The sequence below is a fragment of the Chiloscyllium punctatum genome, chromosome 26, assembly GCF_047496795.1.
Source record: "Chiloscyllium punctatum isolate Juve2018m chromosome 26, sChiPun1.3, whole genome shotgun sequence".
Taxonomy (NCBI): domain Eukaryota; kingdom Metazoa; phylum Chordata; class Chondrichthyes; order Orectolobiformes; family Hemiscylliidae; genus Chiloscyllium; species Chiloscyllium punctatum.
In genome coordinates, this window is record NC_092764.1 from 24976630 (window position 1) to 24997271 (window position 20642).

At 42.7% G+C, this 20642-nt stretch overlaps 1 protein-coding gene across 1 annotated transcript in view; it reads right to left on the bottom strand.

Moving 5' to 3' along the window:
- Positions 1 to 20642, bottom strand: part of hsd17b2 (hydroxysteroid (17-beta) dehydrogenase 2) — a 45771-nt gene that overhangs the window by 11759 nt on the left and 13370 nt on the right. Inside the window, exon 2 of the mRNA XM_072595949.1 lies at positions 8130 to 8342. Within this exon, the coding sequence (XP_072452050.1) occupies positions 8130 to 8342 (213 nt within the window). The remainder of the gene's footprint in view (positions 1 to 8129; positions 8343 to 20642) is intronic.

Genomic DNA, 20642 nt, shown 5'->3' on the forward strand with positions numbered 1-20642 from the left:
ATTGTGCCAATTTTCCTCTTAAATGGTGATTTCAGAATCTTGCCACTGAATAGCATCTATTTTCTTTTCATGCACTTACATTTCACCAAAGCCCCAAATCCAATTATTTATATGCTACATCACTTCTTCTCTCACTCCCTGGAAACTGCAGTGTGTACCAGCCAAGCTGCATTCATTGGACCTGGCTTTCTTGCAACTTTGTCTTCAGTGCAATGGGCTAGAATGCTCCACTGATATCAACTTCCTCGACCCTTCATCCATGCAAGACAGTGTTGACAGACCACCATTCTCTTCACAGCATCCCGCCTGCTCTTGGACTAAGTCATATACCAATTCACTCCTTCAACACTTCAGAGACGCCCATGAGTTGCATGCATTGGGACACATGCACATTATGTGTTACTACACAGGATGCATTTCATGGCTCTTTGCTACATTTCTTAGTGCTCATGCAGTTTTTGGAAGCTGCTGGTCTCTGGGTATTTCACATTGGTCTCTTAGTGCACATTTTGCACTGATTCATGGGCTGACAGCCTCTGAAATTTGCATTTCTTTCTTAGTGCAGCATCTTCAGTCATCATTACAGGCTGCCATCCTCTGGCTTTCAAGATTTTAACACAGAGCGGCAGGCAGACAGGCAGCATATCTCATTTTGGAGTTCTTCACTGAACAGTCAAGGGGGTAGGCATGCTATGTCAATGTCAGACCTGTATCACGTGCCAGCAATTTACACAGCAGGCACACTGCAGGAGCTTCATACAAATAGGTATGTTCAAAGTGGAGCAGCCATTACTGGGGTGAAGGAGGATTATGATCAGTCAGAGGTAACACCACAGCCAGTCAAAGCTTTTCCTAATCCAATCCACGCAGTTAGACATAATCAAGTTCAGGCAATTGGCCTGAATCCAGCAATTCATGTTGCTTGCAATCTGGGGATTAGACCCTATTCAGTGGTGCAGGTCAGATGCAACCAATCTGGGTTTACAGGTAGGTCAATAGGGACGCTATTGAGACATCAATCAAGGAGGTAAAGCCATAGGAAGTCAAGAAATGGTGTCAGTGTGATTATAGATGCAGAGCCCACAAGGACATGGGAAATTCCAAAGTCATGAGCTCTGGGCTTAAAGTGGAGCCATTAATAATGTATAAAAGAGCCTCAATCGAAAAGGCAGGAGGAGAGATGTGTAGAACCATCACGGTTCTGTACCCCAATTCACAAGCTGAATGTATATGTGCAATGTTGTGTGAAGCCCAGGCCCGAGCACAATCCCTACACCTGCATGGAACCTCAATGTTGTCCATAGTGAAGTGCAGTGCCTTAGCTGCAGTCATTAATGTTCAGTGCACCTCTGGAATGTCCTGACAGGAAGCTTCTGGATCAGGTATATGGCTCCTCCTTCCTATGGGTGCCTGTTGACACCACCTTGTATCCCCGAGAAGAGGAGGCATTTAGTGTAAGTGCTGTAGTTGTCTTGCACCTTGCCATTGAAGCTGAGTACATATTCTGGGAGACACGAGCTGGACCTGGCTTTCTATTGCATGCTAGAGTCAGCAGTGTACTAAAAATGTTGGTGGACTCTTCCATCCTTTGATGTGGCTTCTCTCTGACAAACCTACCTGCTGTCCCTGTGTCTCTCCCTGTGCATTTTGACAAAGTAATTAACAGCTGACGCTGTCAGATCATCTTCATGCCTGGACTGAGCAGGTGCCTGATCTCCAGCAGTCTTCTGAGTTTAAGAGAGCAAAGATCTTTTTTTCTGGACTAGGTGTAGTGATATGTCAGTTGATGTGTACATCAGATTGTACTCCTGAGTCTAACCTATAAAAAGAATACCCACTGAGTTGAATGTCTGTGAGGTGGAGGAGGTTTCATGTGAAAAGCTTGTTGGTGCATCTCCTGAGGATTCAGTGGCTCAGGTGGAGGTGACCTCCAGAGAGGTCTTGCTCTGGCTTCTTCCTGGTGGAGGTTTGCTGGGTGCCTCTAGTTCCTGTATAAGGGAAGAGGCATTTAATTGTTTAAGAGGGATCAAAGCTTTTTTGGATCGAGAATGTGGTATTACTGGTGTAACCCATTACCAACTACTTAGAGTCATAGAGATGTACAGCCTGGAAACAGACCCTACGGTCTACCTCGTCCATGCCAACCAGATATCCTAACCTAATCTAGTCCCATTTGCAGGCACTTGGCCCATAGCCCTTTAAAACCCTTCCTATTCATATACTGATCCAGATGCTTTTTAGATGTTGCAATTGTACCAGCCTCCACCACTTCCTCTGGCAGCTTATTCCACATAGGCACCACCCTCTGCGTGAAAAGGTGGCACATAAGGTCTCTTTTAAATCTTTCCCCTCTCACCCTAAACCAATGCCTTCTAGTTCTGGACTCCCCCACCCCAGGAAAGAGACCTTGTCTGTTTACCCCATCCATGCCCCTCATGATTTTATAAACCTCTATGTCACCCCTCAGCCTCCAACACTCCAAGGAAAACAGTCCCAGCCTATTCACCTCTCTAGCTCAAATCCTCCAACACTGGCAACATCCTTGTAAACCTTTTCTGATCCCTTTCAAGTCTCACAACAATCTTCCTCTCGGAGGGAGACCAGAATCGCACACAATATTCCAAAAGTGACCTAAGCATTGCGAATGGGACAGTGGTGCAGCACAGGATAATGAAGCTTCCTAGGTTGGTTGGTGATTGAGGTCTTCCTATCTCCAAAAGGGATGCCTGCAAAAGACATTTAGTACAACGGAAGTGGATGGAAGTACAGTTTGTGATAATACAGGTACAGGAGAGATGATGAGTTGTCCCCAGTATGTCTGAATGACACAAGGAAGGTTTTAGTAGTTTCAGACATGTAGTTAGTAGTTTGGAGGATGCTGTGTGCATACAATGCATGTTTGGGGGATGCAGTAGTCAGAGCTGCAGTCCACAAGCCATGATGCAAAGGTATGTGAAGTAGCAGAGTTAGAGTGAGTGATGGCCCGATGAATGTGAGGGCACTGTGAATGTGAGGCGGCACAGAGATAATGGTGGCACTTACCATTGTAGAACACAGAAGATCATTGACCTTCTTCCTACATTACTGTGCATTCCTTTCAACCCAGAACACAGTACTGACCCAGATTGCCATCTGGGCCCAGGGTAGTTTGGTCAAGTGATTTGGCCTCTGAACAAAACCATGCAGTCTCTCTGTGCCACTGCAGGCATGGCATCATGAATCTCAGTTGATTTTAACCGAATAGGCAAATTCAACCCAATGTCTCTGTGCTGACTCTCCTCACTGTCCTGCTGTCTTTTTGTAGCCATGTAACTTCCTCGGTTTGTTGCATTTATCTAATTTTCTGTTAAAAGTTACAAAGGTCTTTGCATCACTGTCTCCTTGTGGAAAATGGTTTATGCTTCAACAGTCTGCTGGCTTTCCTTAACATCTATGATATTTTTAAATTGACAATATATCATGACTAACCAGCACCAGAGAAAGCATTAGGATGTACAACTGGGGAATAGTACACAAGTAATAATAAGCTGTTACCGTTACTGTAATTGTGATTACATTGAAGGTTTAAAAAAACCTTCTAAAACACTTCATAAAAGGCAAAACTTGACAATTAACCAGCACTGGAACAATACGATAGAAGGTGATTGAAGTTTGACCAGTCAAGTAAGTTTTGAGAAGACGGTTAAAGAAGGGAACAGCAGAGCTTGAGGTGTTTAGGAATACTGTTCCAGAGTTCAGACCAAATAACTGGATATTCATCTAACAAAGGTGAAGCAGAGAAAGCAGAAGACCCAGGGTTGGAAGACACAGTATAGGAGCAAATTGACTTTAGAAACAGAGATAGGCCATTCAGCCCCTCAAACTTGCTCCACCATTCAATAAGCTCAGGGCTGAACTGTAGCTTAATTCTGTTTGCCCAGTATCACTCCCTATTCTTTGATATCCCAACCTAACTGCTGTGTTTTGACTTAGTCCTGAAAGCTTATATTGTCCTAGCATCTACAGATCTTTGGGAGAGAGAATTCAGATTTCCATTAGATTGTGCGGGAAAATGTGCTTTTGTGAGTAGATAGGGAAGGGTGAGGCTGTGAAGGGACTTGACCACAAGGTGTCCCAAAGGGAATGGTCCTGTGAAAGGCTGGCAAGGGAGTGGAGGGGACTGTGTATCTGGTGGTGGTGAAGGAAATAGCAGCTTCTGGGTATGGATGCTGGTGGGTTGTGTCACAAAGCTAGCCCTTTTTTCCTAAAATCTGTTTCTTGGCTCAAGGATGCTCTGCCTTTGAGTTTTTTCAGAGGGATAATAAAAGAGGCCAGGCTACGATCAGACTAGTTTGGTACAGAGATAAAAAAGGATTTTGAGAGGCTTGTTTATATGTAAGCAGATGAGACTTCAGGCCAAAGTGGTCATGTTTTAGAAGTGACCTGTAGAAAGAAAGGGTCAGCTTTCTAGCTGAGCAGTTTAGTTCAGTCCAGAACTATTTGGGAGTTCAACAGTGAGCTGGGTGGAAACTCTCTCTTCTGCCATTCTAACTTCAACCTGTAAGCATCTGACCCTTTTTTGTACTGTGTTTTAAAGGGGCTTTGCTTATTGGGACTGTTGTGTATATTCAGAACAGCATATTTAAGCCTAGTTTGGACAGACTGAGTTCTGTAGGGGTTCTTTATTCTGTTCTTCATGTTTTATTGTGTAATTTTGTGAACAAATTTTTGTCGATTTTAAACCTGGCAGTCAACCTCGCTAACTTAATCCGGGTAACTTTCACTGTGCACTTACCAAAACAAATTACAAACTTAAGGTCTGGGCTGCCTACTTAACAGTGTTTTGAATGTTCTGATCTAGTGCATAACAGTTGGTAGATGAGGACAAAGGGAACCCTATTGCTGTTGGTTGGGTTTAGGGGCGGGGGGGGGGGGGGGGGAGGAGGGGGGAAGAGATAGAGAGAGGAGGAGAAAGAGGTGCTGAAGTGCAGGAGATGGTTCAGATCCAGCTGAGGGCCCTGTCAACAACAGTGCTGGGGAATTCTTGGTTGAGGAATACTGTAAACATTTGAAGCTCCCTTATCAAAGTTGGGGCATAATCAGAACAAATGCACCAGAGACAGAGGAACTTGGAGAACGGAATCGAGTCTTTACGATTGATTCTCTGCTCACAATGTGGTCTTCTCTACGTCGGAGAGGAAAAAAAGAGTAGACTGGATAACTGCTTCGCAGAACACTTATGTTCAGTTTGCAAGAAAAAGACCCTGAACTTCCAGTTCCCTGCCACTTCAACACACCACCCTGTTTCCTGGCCAACATCTGTCTCAGGCTTGCTACCCTCCTAGATAGATTGTTATCCACTTCTTTGTCTATCCAACTGTTCTTGTCTCTCTTTGGGCTCTGCCCCACCTATCACTTACTGCTTACACCCTACCCCCTGCATTTAAACCAACATTTTCCGAGCTACCATCAGCTCCGAGGAAGGGTCACTTGACCTGAAACATTAACTCTGATTTCTCTCCACAGATGCTGCCAGACCTGCTGAGCTTCTCCAGCAATTTCTGTTTTTGTCTTTGATTTATATCATCCAGAATTCTTTTGGTTCTTATTGAAAAAGTTAAAACTTGTAGGAGGGATAAACCTCCAGTCTAACAAAATCTAACAACAACGGCAACTTTTTTAGACCACACAGCACACAGATTTATTTTGGCAGGAAAAACAGACAGGAATTAATAACTGGAATTAATCTGCCTTACCTATCTTGCCTCCTGGCTTACTTATAACATTTAAAACAAAATTGCTAATATCTCTGAATTATACTTGCGTTAATACATGAACTTTCTTGTCACTTAGTTTTTGTTAGTTCTGTGAAGCATTTTCAATTCTGATCACCGCAGCAATCAACAAAACACACAGAACTTTGTCCAGTGTACTACAAGCCGGCAAAGGGGAAAAGCTGCAATGAGAAAAGATTACAGAAGGGGACCATAAACAATTGCAAAATACCAAGCAGCATACTTTTTCAAAATATGCCAGGGATAACAACATGGGAGGATATGTTGGTGAATGGTTAAAGATTAATTTTAAAAAGAATTACTCAATGAGTACTAAGTATTTGGAATAACCTGTTGAAAAGAATGGTCAAGAGATGTTCTTAACAATAGATGTTCTTAAAGTGCTACAACAGAGACATACAGCCATTCAGCCCTTAAATGTCAACGCTGACTCTTTGAATGTCCCACACTTCTGAGAAAACAGTTATGGTCTGGAAGGTGAATTTCCTAGGTTTTATTTTTACTTACTATTACATCATTTGTTTATAATTCACGGGGAGTTTCACTCAGACGTTGCTAAAAGGAAACACACATTTAAAGCTTTTCACCTTGCATATATCAGGACTAGGATGTATGAAAACAGGCTAGAAAGAAGGGAACAGAAACAGAAATTACTGGGAAAACTCAGCAGGTTTGGCAGTATCTATACAGAGAAAGCAGAGATAACTTTTCAAGTCTGGTGAACCTTCTTCAAATCTAGTTCTGACAAAGGTCACCGAGAAGGGGCACCAGACCCAAAATGCTAACTCTTCTCTACCTGAGACACCAAGTTCAAGGAACTATGTACCTGCACCCCTAAGTCTCCCCATTTGCCCCCAGGGCCCTAACCTTAAGTTTTTAAGTCCTGTCCTGGTTTGTCTTACCAAATGCAACACCCCGCATTTATCTAAATTAAACTCAGTCCTCAGCCCATTGGTCCAGCTGATCAAGGTCCTGTTGTCATCTTAGATAACCTTCTTCACTGTCCACCATACCATGAATTTTGGTGTCACCTGCAAACTTATTAAGCATGCCTCCTTCATGGTCATCCAAATCATTTATATCCATGGCGAACAACAGTGGACGGTGTCAATGGATTGGTAATCCCAGGATATAAACTCGTAGTTTGTAGACTGGGTTCAAATCCTACCATGTCAATTGAGAAATTTCAATTCAATAAAAATCAGGGATAAAAAGCTAACCTAATAGCAACTATGTAACCACTGTCACTTTTCATTAAACTCATCTTGTTCACTAGTTTTCTTTAGGGTAGGAAATCTGTAATCCTTTCCCAGTCTGGTCGACATGTGACTCCAGTCTCACAACATGGTTGCCCTTTTTCTGTTGAATTCAGAAGCTTAGGGGATGATCTTATCAAAGTCTTCAAGATATTAACAGGAAAAACAGGATAGATTAGGATAAGTTATTTTCACTAGTTGGGAATTCTAGAATTAGACAGCACAGTCTAAAGACTGTAGGGCCAGACTGTTCAGGAGAGACGTTAGGAAGCACTTCTACACACAAAAATGTGGACGATGTATGGAACTCTCTTCTACAAAAGTTATTTGTTTTAAATCTGAGATAAATAAAGTATCGTTAAGCAAAAGGTATGAAGGGATATGGGCAAAATATCAGTCATGATCATCGAATGTTGGAACAGGCTCAAGGGGTTGAATGGCCTACTCCTGTTTATTACCACTATGCTGGGTCAAAATCCTGGAATTCCCTCCCTTACAGAATGGTGGGTCTATTTATAGCACATGGACTGCAGCAAAGGTAGAAGGTAGCTCATTTCCCCCCACCACTTCATCAAGGGCAACTAGGGACAGGCAATGAATTCTGCACTCAGCTATAAGAGTTATATCCCTTGAGTAAATAAAAAGAAATCCCATAATCTCTCACGAAGAAATAAATCTTTATTGTGCTCCTTGAGAAAATATTCATGGAAATAAAATCTCTTGCATGTTCATTTGATTTGTCCTATTGATGTGTGACAGGCGGTGCAAAGTACATCAAATATTAATGCAAGGCTTTTCTCATGAAGTTAAATATGCTGGAAGGAGTTGAAGTTTGCCAGCTTTCTCACATCAGGACTAGGACACAAGAAAAAAATCTGAGAAAAGGGACAGCAATTTATACAGCAGGAGGGTGCTGGTTTGTTGAGCTATTGTTTCTATGGAGATACAGAAGTAACAGATAACTAGCAATCTTTCTTCACACAACAGGCAAGTACACTCTGGTCAGGGTGTGGCAGAATATTAGATAATATTTAATTTACAATCATATGTCAGTGTAACCTACCCAAGAATTGGATTGTGAAACACTCTCAACACCAACCTCTGTTTTTGAGCTGAGATTTTACTTGTGCGTAGCTTTTAGTGATTTGTTCCAAACTGGTGACATCCAGTTGCAGCACCATAAGTCTGTTTGAGCCACTCGTCTTTAAATCCTTAGCACCAGGTCCATCTAAATACAGAACTCCAGCAAAAACAGTGAAGCCCAGTTTATCGAGGTATTTGGCCAGGGCAAATCCAAATCCAGAATCGCATCCTGTTTAGGGATAGAAGAAAAAGGTAACAATTTCTACAGGAAGCATATAAATGTAGACCTCTTCCTGTCAGAAATCTGTCAGTAGCGAAAGAAACATCAACTAATTAAAAGAGAAAAATTATTAAGAAATATTGTTAAGTAAAAAGAAAACTTGTTTTCATACAAAACTTTTAATGAGTAGACATTTCAAAGTGTTTTACAGCTAATTATGTGCTTCTGAAATCCATAAGACCATAAGACATAGGAGTGCAAGTAAGGCCATTCGGCCCATCGAGTCCACTCCGCCATTTAATCATAATTCGTGGGCATTTCAAATTCACTTACCCACACTTTCCCCACAGTCCTTAATCCCTTGCGAGATCAAGAATTTACCAATGTCTGCCTTGAAAACATTTAACTTCCTGGCCTCGTCTGCGCTCCATGGCAATGAATTCCACCACTCTCTGGCTGAAGAAATGTCTCCTCATTTGCATTCTAAATTGACTCCCTCTAATTTTAAGGCTGTGCCCATGGGTCCTAGTTTCTCCGCCTAACAAAAATAACTTCCCAGTGTCCACCCTTTCTATGCCATGCATTATCTTGTAAGTCTTGTATTCCAACCCTCTTGAGTTAAATGACAACATTACATTTGCTTTCTTAATCACAGACTCAACCTACAAGTTAACCTTTAGAGAATCCTGGACTAGCACTCCTAGATCTCTTGTGCTTCGGCTTTATGAATTTTCTCACCATTTAGAAAATAGTCCAGGCCTGTATTGTTTTTTCAAAGTGCAAGACCTCACATTTGCTCACATTAAATTTCATCAGTTGTCTCCCGGGCCACTCTCCTAAACTGTCCAAATCTTCCTACAGTACTAGCTGCCTGTCCACCTAACTTCGGAACGTCGGCGAACTTCACCAGAATGCTTCCAGTCCCTTCATCCAGATCATTAATATATAAAAAGTGAACAGCTGTGGCTCCAAAATTGAACCCTGCAGGACACCACTTGTCACTAGCTGCCATTCAGAAAAAGAAGCTTTTATCCCAACTCTCTGCCTTCTGTCAGACAGCTAATCCTCAATTAATGCCAGTACCTTACCTTGATCGCCATAGGCCTTTACCTTACTTGGCAGCCTCCCGTGAGACACCTTATGAAAGGCCTTTTGGAAGTCTAGACAGATAACATCCACTGGGTTTCCCTGGTCTAACCTACTTGTTACCTCTTCAAAGAATTCTAACAGGTTTGTCAGGCACAAATCCTCTTAGTAAATCCATGCTGACTTGTTCCAATCCAACCCTGCACTTCTAAGAATTTAGAAATCTCATCTTTAACAGTGGATTTTACCAACAACTGAGGTTAGGCTAATCGGCCTATAATTTTCCATCTTTTGTCTTGATCCTATCTTGAACAAGGGGGTTACAACAGCAATTTTCCAATCATCTGGGACCCTCCCGGCTCCAGTGACCTTTGGAAGATCGCAACCAATGCCTCCACTATTTCCTCAGCCACCTCCCTCAGAACTCTAGGATGTAACCCATCTGGGCCAGGAGATTTATCAATTTTTGTACCTTTTAGCTTTCCTAGCACTTGCTCTTTTGTAATGGCTACCATACTGAACTCTGCCCCATGACTCTCCTTAATTGTTGGGATATTAGACTGACACAAAGTATTTATTAAGTTCTTCAGCTATTTCCTTATCTCCCATCTCGACCCTTCCAGCATCAATTTGGAGTGGTCCTACTTTTGCCTCTCGTTTGTTTCTTATGTATTGAAACATTTACTATCATTTATAATATTACTGGCTCGTCTAGCTTCATATTTGATCCTCTTCTTCCTTATTTCTCTATGTTATCCCTGTTTGTTTTTGTAGCCTTCCCAATCTTCTGATTTCCCAGTGCTCTTGGCTCTCTCTTTTTCTTTGATACATTTCCTGATTTCCTTTGTCAGCCATGGCTCCCATTATGGGTTTTTTTTTGCCTTAGTGGTCCCTCAATTCCACCCATAGACTCCAGTTACTGTTATGATGTGGAAAACATAGCATTTAATATTTGCACAGCAAACTCTCACAGTTATGTCACAATGACAATGTGTGTTTTGTGCAGTTAATAGTAATAATAATGGATAAATATTGGCTCAGTGATGGCAGCCTTTTATTGGTCAGGCAATGATCATGCTGTGTTAAGCATTACCTAGTTGGGCTCAGGAGCCCCCCCCTCTATTTTAGAAGTCTCTGCTGCACGTATTATAGAGGAAGACAGTGGGCTGAGAAGGTGCGGATTTGCTGCCTTCTCCTTTCTCTAGGCTGTCTTTACAGTTCGGAGAAAGTGAGCACTGCACTTGCTAGAAATCAGAGTCGAGAGTTTCTTTCAGCATCAAAAAGACAGATTGCTGGCAAGGTGGATATGCGAAGCATCACACTGTCAATGCCAGGGCACTGAGTGTAACTCCAATGTTCTTCTTTGAAACAATGCCATGGCATCCAGGGCAGAGTTAAATATAACATTGGCATGATTTACTTTGCTTGTGCCAAAAAAAAATTAATATGGATTATTATAAAAGGCAAATATGAAGGCTAATTCTTCATCACAACAAACAATATTAACTCTCAGGAATAGTTACTGATACTTAACTAAGTTAGGGGCCATGCTTGGGTTGCAGTGTGACCATACATTGCTTGTGTGTCCTGGTGAAGAATGATTGCTCCTCCTTGCTCCACAGAGATACCTTAAAGTTGACCTTTTAGTCCCTTTACTCTTCATCAAGTAGTTTTAATGAGCAGACACACTGGTGAGATGTTGTTAAAATGCTACCAGCATCACCCAATCAGGTACTAACTTAGTCAATCTGATGGATCGGTCTAATAAAGGATCCCACCTTAATCAGATGATTGTCTCAAAAATGTTTAAGCACCCGCACATGGCTGTGGACTGTGAGTTTTATAAATGGTTTTAATTATGCAATCACCCCGTTAAAATTATATTAGCATCACCACCACAGCAAGTTATGGAGCAAGTGTATAAAAATTCACGAATAATAGTTTAAGATTTAACAGAGACATTGTGACTTCCTAAGGGTACTTCAATAATTTTCATGTGTAATTTATACCAGAGATGCATTTTGTAAAATATAAAAGAATCATTGTTATGCACTTTCCTGTTATTCACTCAAACAGGGAGTCACACAAATGTTATAAAATGGGTGATTTTGAATTGATTACCCATTATGTATCGCACCAGGTAAACTTTCTATTTACTTCAAACTAAATTGCCCTCTTGTCGTGAGACACTGTCTTTTTTTTCTTATGCTCATTTTTAAGTGGTAATTTTGCACTGGGAGGAGAAATTTCAGAATTTGATTATCTGATCATTTTTACAACACACTCACAAAAGGGGAGGCAGTAGTAAGATGGAATAATAGGTGTACAAAATGGGAACACACCCTTCAGTCCAACTCGTCCACACCAAGCAGACATCCCAAACAACTCTAGTCTCTTTTGCCAGCCCTTGGCCCATATCCCTCTAAACCCCTCCCACTCATATTCTCATCCAGATGCCTTTTAACTGTTGTAATTGTGCCAGTCTCCACCACTTCTTCTGGCAGCTCATTCCAAACATGCATCACCCTCTGCATGAAAAAGTTGCCCGTTAAGTCTCTTAAATCTTTCTCCTCTCAGCTTAAACTTATGCCCTCTAGTTCTGGACACCCCCACCCCAGGGAAAAGACCTTGTCTATTTACTATATCCATGCCCCTCACGATTTTAGAAGCCTCTATAAGGTCACCACTCAGCCTCCGCCACTCCAAGCAAAGATCGACCAGCCTATCCAGCCTCTCCCTATCGCTCAAATCTCCAACCCTGGCAACATTCTTGTAAATCTTTTCTGAACCATTGCAAATTTCACAATGTTATGAGCCAGGCCAAGAACCCTAAAAAAAATTTAGGATCCTAACTTTGCTGGCTGTTTGAAGCAGGTCTAAAGTGGATATTCCAGGAGACATGTAGCTGGCCCAACCACTTAGTTTTAAACAAAACAGAATTTTTTTACAAGATTACAGAATTAAACACAAAGAGAACAGAATGTAGAATAACTTAACCTATCCAAAAACCCAACAGATTATTCCAACTTAATGATGCTGCTCCAAATTCCTGCAATAATCACTGTAAACACCCCTTGGCAAAAAAGGGCTTACAGGCGAGATGTCAGAGAGAGGATGGATCAGCATGGACCTGCTTCTTTTTGGTCCAACAGCTTCACAAATGACTGCTTGCTGAAACCAAACCAGATAAAAGCTGAGCTGGGAGAACTGTACAGTTTTTCATTGTACAATTGCTTTTTTAAAAACTTGAAAGCCTTTTGCCTGAGGAAGTATCTGTTAGCTATAACCAAATTGGCCCTAAAACCCTTCACACTTAGATCTCCATGAGTCTGTGTTTATGACTGTCTAAAACCAAGGTCAACACAACCTTGTTAAAGGAGCAGTACCATCACAACATCCTTCCAATAGCAGGCAGACCAGAATTGCATGCAGTATTCCAATATTGGCCTAGCCAATGTCCTGTACAGCCACAGCATGACCTCCCAACGCTAAAACTCAATGCACTGACCAATAAAGGCAAACACACCCCTTCATTATCCCATCTACCTGCTACTCCACTTTCAAGGACTTATGAATCAGCACTCCAAGGTCTGTTTGTTCAGCAACACTCCCCAGGACCTTACCATGTTCAACTTTAGGATCAAAAATGCATCACAAGTGAGGTATCCATTAACCGAGCATCAAAAATCAAAAAGACCGTAAAACCAAAAGATCATTTTGGAAGCAGACCCAATCGAACCTGAAAATAAAACCCGGGGATATATGGAGTTCAGCCATTTTGGAAAAAAGAACTTTGCATTTAGATTCATTTGGGCCAAGTGAAACTTTTATTTTTGCAAAGGGTCGAATACAGTTTGTTGAGAAGTCTGCTTGGGTTAAGCAATTTATTTCCAAAAAGGGCCTGAATGGTGAATGCAAAACAATGAAGCCTGGAAAACTACAAAATGGAGGATAAAATCGTTATGATCTGGTTTACATATTGCCATAAAAGAGAAGATTAAACTCCAACTATTGAAATTGACATATAGGCTCAACTGTAGTCGTAAAACAAAACGTGGTGAACAATCAGAAACTGTTGCAGGGTCTCATACTGGCGTAAATACCCAACCTGAATCAACTCCACAGAAATAGACATGAGTAAGGTGTCTTCTTTGACTCTTTTCTGAGCACAATATTGTTGCACAGTTAGATTCAAATTCTCAGCCTCCACCCAATGTGCAGCTGTTTGAAATTGTGGGTCTTCTGTTCTTGACCAGCATCAAAAAAAGCAATGCTCTCTTTCATGGATCCAAAAACTGAAAATATCCTTAATCGAAACCCAAGGTTTTCAGGTAAAGGATTCCCAATCTGGATTTATAGAATATCAGTTGCTGTTGCATTACACAATTGCATTCCTTTTTGAACATGAACATAGAAAATTGCAACACAGAACAGGCCCTTCGGCCCTCGATGTTGTGCCGACCTGTGGAACCAATCTGGAGCCTATCTATCCTACACTATTCCATTTTCATCCATTTGTTTATCCATTGACCATTTAAATGCCCTTAAGGTTGGTGAGTCTACTACTATTGCAGGCAGGGCATTCCACGCCCCTACAACACTCTGAGTAAAGAAACTATCTCTGACATCTATATCTATCACCCCTCAATTTAAAGCTATGTCCCCTCGTATTAGTCATCAACAGAAAAAAGGATCTCACTGTCCACCGGATCTAACCCTCTGATTATCTTATATGTCTTAACTAAGTCGCCAGTCAACCTCCTTCTCTCTAATGAAAACATCCTCAAGTCCCTCATCCATTCCTTGTAAGACCTTCCCTCCATACTAGGTAAGATCCTAGTAAATCTCCTCTGAATCCTTTCCAAAGCTTCCATGTCCTTCCTATAATGTGGTGACCAGAACTGTCTGCAATGCTCCAAGTGTGGCTGCAGCAGAGTTTTCTACAGCTCCAACATGACCTCATGGTTCCATAACTCAATCCCTCTACCAATAAAAGCTAACACATGGTATGCCTTCTTAACAACCCTATCAACCTGGGTGGCAACTTTTAGGGATCGATGTACATGGACACAGATCTCTCTGCTTATCTACACTACCAAGAATCTTACCAATAGCCTAATACTCTGTATTCCTGTTGCTCCTTCCAAAGTGAATCACCTCACACATTTCCGCATTAAGCTCCATTTGTCACCTCTCATGCCAGCTCTGCAACTCATCTATGTCCCTCTGTAACCTACAACATCCTTCATCATTATCCACAACTCCACCAACCTTAGTGTCATCTGCAAATTTACGAACCCATCCTTCTACGCCCTCATTCAGGTCATTTATAAAAATGACAAACAACAGTGGCCCCAAAACAGATCCTTGCAGTACATCACTAGTAACTGAACTCCAGGATGAGCATTTCCCATGAACCACTACCCACTGTCTTCTTTCAGCTAGCCAATGTCTGATCCAAACCACTAAAGCACCCTCAATGCCATGCCTCCGTATTTTGTGCAATAACCTACCATGGGGAACCTTATCAAATGCCTTAATGAAATCCACATACACCACATCAACTGCTTTATCCTTATCCACCTGTTTGGTCACCTTCTCAAAGAACTCAATAAGGTTTGTGAGGCACCCTTCACAAAACCGTGTTCACTATCCCTAATCAAATTATTCCTTTCTAGATGATAATAAATCCTCTCTCTCATAACCTTTCCCAAAACTTTACCCACAACCGAGGTAAGGCTCACTGGTCTATAATTTCCAGGGTTATCTCTACTCCACTTCTTGAACAAGGGGACAACATTTGCTACCCTCCAGTCTCCTGGCACTATTCCGGTCAACAATAACGGCATAAAGATCAAAGCCAAAGGCTTTGCAGTCTCCTCCCTGGCTTCCCAGAGGGTCCTAGGATAAATCCCATTCGGCCCAGGGGATGTACAGATTTTCACACTTTTCAGAATTGTTAACACCTCCTCCTTATGAACCTCAATCCCATCTAGTCTAGTAGCCTGTATCTCAGTATCCTCCTCGACAACATTGTCTTTTTCCAGTGTGAAGACCGACAAAAAAATATTCATTTAGTGCTTCTCATACTTCCCGAGACTCCACACACAGCTTCACACTACTATCCTTGATTGGCCCTAATCTTACTCCAGTCATTCTTTTATTCCTGACAAGTCTATAGAAAGCTTTTGGGTTTTGCTTGACTCTATCTGTTAACAACTTCAAGTCCTTCTTGGCTCTTAGCTCTCTATTTAGGTCTTTCCTGGCTAACCTGTAAGTCTCAAGTGCCCTAACTGAGCCTCCATGTCTCATTCTAACATAAGCCGCTTTCTTCTTCTTGACAACAGATTCAACGTCTTTATTAAACCACTGCTCCCTCACTCGACCGCTTCCTCCCTGCCTGACAGGTACATACTTATCAAGGACATGCTGTAGCTGTTCCTTTAATAAGCTCCATATTTCAATTGTGCCCATCCCTTGCAGTTGCCTTCCCATTCCTATGCATCCTAAATCTTGCCTAATCGCATCATAATTGCCTTTCTCTCAGCGATAACTCTTGCCCTGCAATAAATACCTATCCCTTTCCAAAGCCAAAGTAAACTTAACCAAAGATTGTGGTCACTATCACTGAAGTGCTCGCCTACCTCCAAATCTAACACCTGGCCAGGTTCATTAGCCAGTACCAAATCCAATGTAGCCTTGCCTCTTGTTGGCCTATGAACTGTGCCAGGAATCCTTCCTGCATACATTGGACAAAAACTGACCCATCTAAAGTACTCAAACTATAGTATTTCCAGTCAATATTTCAAAAGTTAAAAGGACACAAAACAGCTACCCTGTTACTTTCAGTCCTATCTGGAATAATCTTTGCTATCCTTTCCTCTACATCTCGGAAATATTCGGAAGCCTATAGAAAACTCCCAACACGGTAACCTCTCCTTTCCTGTTTTTAATCTCAGCCCATACTACCTCAGTAGAAGAGTCCTCATCAAACATCCTTTCTGCCACCATAGTACTATTCTTGACTAACAATGCCACACCTCTCCCTCTTTTACTACCTTCCCTTACTGAAACATCTAAATCCCGGAACCTGCAACAACCATTCCTGTCCCTGCTCTATCCATGTCTCCGAAATGGCCACAATATCAAAGTCCCAGGTATCAACCCATTCTGCAAGTGCACCCACCTTATTCTGGATGCTCCTGGGACAGCCAAGCTTTATTTAAACAAAGAGGTAACACTTGTTTGACAATGATATTACTAAATATTTTAAAGCATGCTAAAATTGCCTTATTTTTACAACAATATAAGTTAAGACTATTTCAATGTTTAGAAAATATTTTGTATTTGGAATTTAGGAATAGAAACTGCTCTTCACGGTTCCCGGAAAGCACACACGCCATGTGTTGACTGACTTGCTATACTCATGAGACCTAAACTTCTGCCTCTGTCTGTTAATGTAACTGCCATTAAACACATATTACTCAAAACATTTAATCCACCTCAGCTACACATCCCTTGACACATGGGCAATTTAGCATAGCCAATCCATCTAAGCTGCACATTCTTGGGACTATGGGAGGAAGCTGGAGCGCCTGGAGGAAATCCATGTCGACACAGGGAGAATGTGCAAACCCCGCAAAGACTGTTGCCCAAGGGTGGAACTGAACCCAGTTCTATGGTGCTGTGAGATACCAGTGATAACCAATGAGCCACTGTGCCACCATTTTGTTTTTTTAACCCCACCCAGACTCCCACCCTATCCGAGTTACCTGCATTTCCCACAACTTATCCACTTAGCCTGCGTATCCTTCGACTCTACGAGACAATTTAGCAAGTCCAATCCATCTAACCTGCATATCTTTGGACTGTGGGAGGAAGCCACAGCACCCAGAGGATGCCCATGCATTAAACTCTTGGCAGATGAAATATGTGGGAAAACGTGAGGTTATGCACTTTAACAGGAAGAGTTGAGGAGCTGAATATTATTTTAAAGGAGAAACACCACAGTAAGCTCCAGAAGAGAGGAATTTGGGAGTTCTTACGTATGAATCATAAAATAAAGAGCATCCGAGTTCAGTGAATAATAGGGAAGACAAATGGAATGTTGAACTTTATTTCAAAAGGGAATGTACCACAAAAGTACCACCTTTGCTGAAACTATACAAAGCACTAGACAGAATACAGCTGGAATACTTTGAACAATTTTGAGGGCCTTATCTAAGGGAAGATACACTGGCATTGGAGGCAATCCAGAGAAGGTTGACTTGGCTGATACCAGGTATGGAAGAGCACAGCAGTTCAGGCAACATCCAACGAGCAGCGAAATCGACGTTTCAGGCAAAAGCCCTTCATCATGCTTCAGGCTCACTGCCTTTATTCCTGATGAAGGGTTTTTGCCCGAAACGTCGATTTCGCTGCTCATTGGATGCTGCCTGAACTGCTGTGCTCTTCCAGCACCACTAATCCAGTATTTGGTTTCCAGCATTTGCAGTTATTGTTTTTACCAGGTATGGAAGAACAGCCTTATGAGGAGAGGTTGAGTAGGTTGGGCCTGTACTCATTGGAATTTGGAAGAATGGAAGATGACCTGACTGAAACATAAGATTCTTAGGGGACTGCATAATGTAGATGCAGAAAGGTTGTTTCTCCTCATGGGAGAGAGTATAGGACTAGTAGCCATAATCTCGGAATAAGGGGCTGCAGATTTAAGACAAAAATGAGGAGGAATTTCTTCTCAGAGGGAAGTGAATCTGTGGATTTTTTTTCCTGAGGAGACTTATCAAGGTATGTTCATTAAGAATATTTAAGACTGAAAAAGATAAATGTTTAATCAATGAGGGAGTCAATGATTACAGGGAAGATGGGCACGAATATGGAGTTAAGGCTTATCAGATCAGATGAATGGTCTACTTTGGCTCCTACATCTTATAGGCACAGCTACAGAATCAAAAGGTAAAATGACAGAAGGTTGGAAAGCTAAATTTTACTTGCTCAAACTGGCAAGTCATGGCAAGAACTGAGCAGTGGAGAGCCAAAGTGTACACTTTCATGCTCTTAATAACAACATGTGATACCTTATGTTGAGCAGTCATCACCAAAATTGTATACAGTGATTTTAAATGACCAGATACATTATCAGATTCACATCTCTATGTACACCGAGAAGCTGTGCCTTCAATGCCAGCAACACTTCAGCAAGATGTGATCTCTTCACTTGTGCAAAGTACAGAACGACCATCAGTCCCTGAGGCCCGCCATTCCCCAGCAACAGTTACCATGCAACAGCAACCATGCAACAGCACTCAGCATGTGATTGAAACTCCTCGGAGTCCCCATCCTAAAACTGAGCAAATATCAAACAGCCAATGACAAAATACACCTGTACCAATAGAAAGTCTAAGATTTAAAGGCTACCGCATAAGCTCATGTATAGGTCGATCTCATGTATAAGTTAACCCCTTATGTTTGGCCAACAAATCTTATACATGAGATATATGGGAAATTGGGAATACGGGATGGCATTTTTGCAAGAGATAGGGTGGGAAGAGGTGTAATCCAGGTAGCTATGGAAGTCGGTGGGTTTGTAAAAAAATGTCAGTGTCAAGTCGGTCGTCACTAATGGAGATGGAGAGGTCCAGGAAGGGGAGCGAGGTGTCAAAGATGATCCAGGTAAATTTAAGGTCAGGGTGGAATGTGTTGGTGCCATCCCGTATTCCCAATTTCTCCGCCTCCGCTGTATCTGCTCCCAGGAGGACCAGTTCCACCATAGAACACACCAGATGGCCTCCTTCTTTAGAGACCGCAATTTCCCTTCCCACGTGGTTAAAGATGCCCTCCAACGCATCTCGTCCACATCCCGCACCTCCGCCCTCAGACCCCACCCCTCCAACCGTAACAAGGACAGAACGCCCCTGGTGCTCACCTTCCACCCTACAAACCTTCGCATAAACCAAATCATCCGCCGACATTTCCGCCACCTCCAAAAAGACCCCACCACCAGGGATATATTTCCCTCCCCACCCCTTTCCGCAAAGACCGTTCCCTCCGTGACTACCTGGTCAGGTCCACACCCCCCTACAACCCACCCTCCCATTCTGGCACTTTCCCCTGCCACCGCAGGAACTGTAAAACCTGTGCCCACACCTCCTCCCTCACCTCTATCCAAGGCCCTAAAGGAGCCTTCCACATCCAAAGTTTTACCTGCACATCCACTAATATCATTTATTGTATCCGTTGCTCCCGATGTGGTCTCCTCTACATTGGGGAGACTGGGCGCCTCCTAGCAGAGCGCTTTAGGGAACATCTCCGAGACACCCGCACCAATCAACCAAACCGCCCAGTGGCCCAACATTTCAACTCCCCCTCCCACTCTGCCGAGGACATGGAGGTCCTGGGCCTCCTTCACCGCCACTCCCTCACCACCAGACGCCTGGAGGAAGAACGCCTCATCTTCCGCCTCGGAACACTTCAACCCCAGGGCATCAATGTGGACTTCAACAGCTTCCTCATTTCCCCTTCCCCCACCTCATCCTAGTTTCAAACTTCCAGCTCAGCACTGTCTCCTTGACTTGTCCGACCTGCCTATCTTCTTTTCCACCTATCCACTCCACCCTCTCCTCCCTGACCTATCACCTTCATCTCCTCCCCCACTCACCCATTGTACTCTATGCTACTCTCTCCCCACCCCCACCCTCCTCTAGCTTATCTCTCCACGCTTCAGGCTCACTGCCTTTATTCCTGATGAAGGGCTTTTGCCCGAAACGTCGATTTCGCTGCTTGTTGGATGCTGCCTGAACTGCTGTGCTCTTCCAGCACCACTAATCCAGTATTATATTTTCAGCATCTGTAGTCATTGTTTTTACCTTATGGAAAATACAAGTTAACCCTAGTTCTTCACATTTACAGATCCACATTTATGAGGCAGTGTGCCTGCCCATTGCACTCCGCTCCAGCTTTCCAGTCTGCTGGCTGTACCACTCCATTCCAGGTCTTCCAGTCTGCTAGCCATCACTCTTTGTTCCAAGTTTTCAGAATTACTGTAATGGTACAACAGTACGAGGCAACTGCCACATTTGCGGTGTCAGTTTCCACGGTTTCAATTGCCCACGGTTTGCTGTGGCCTGACATTTTACAGGGAACGTTCCAGAACCCGGTACCAGGGGGCTGCCAGGAAGGTAAATTTTCCATTTAAATGAATGGGTTCGCACCTATCAGCAGTTT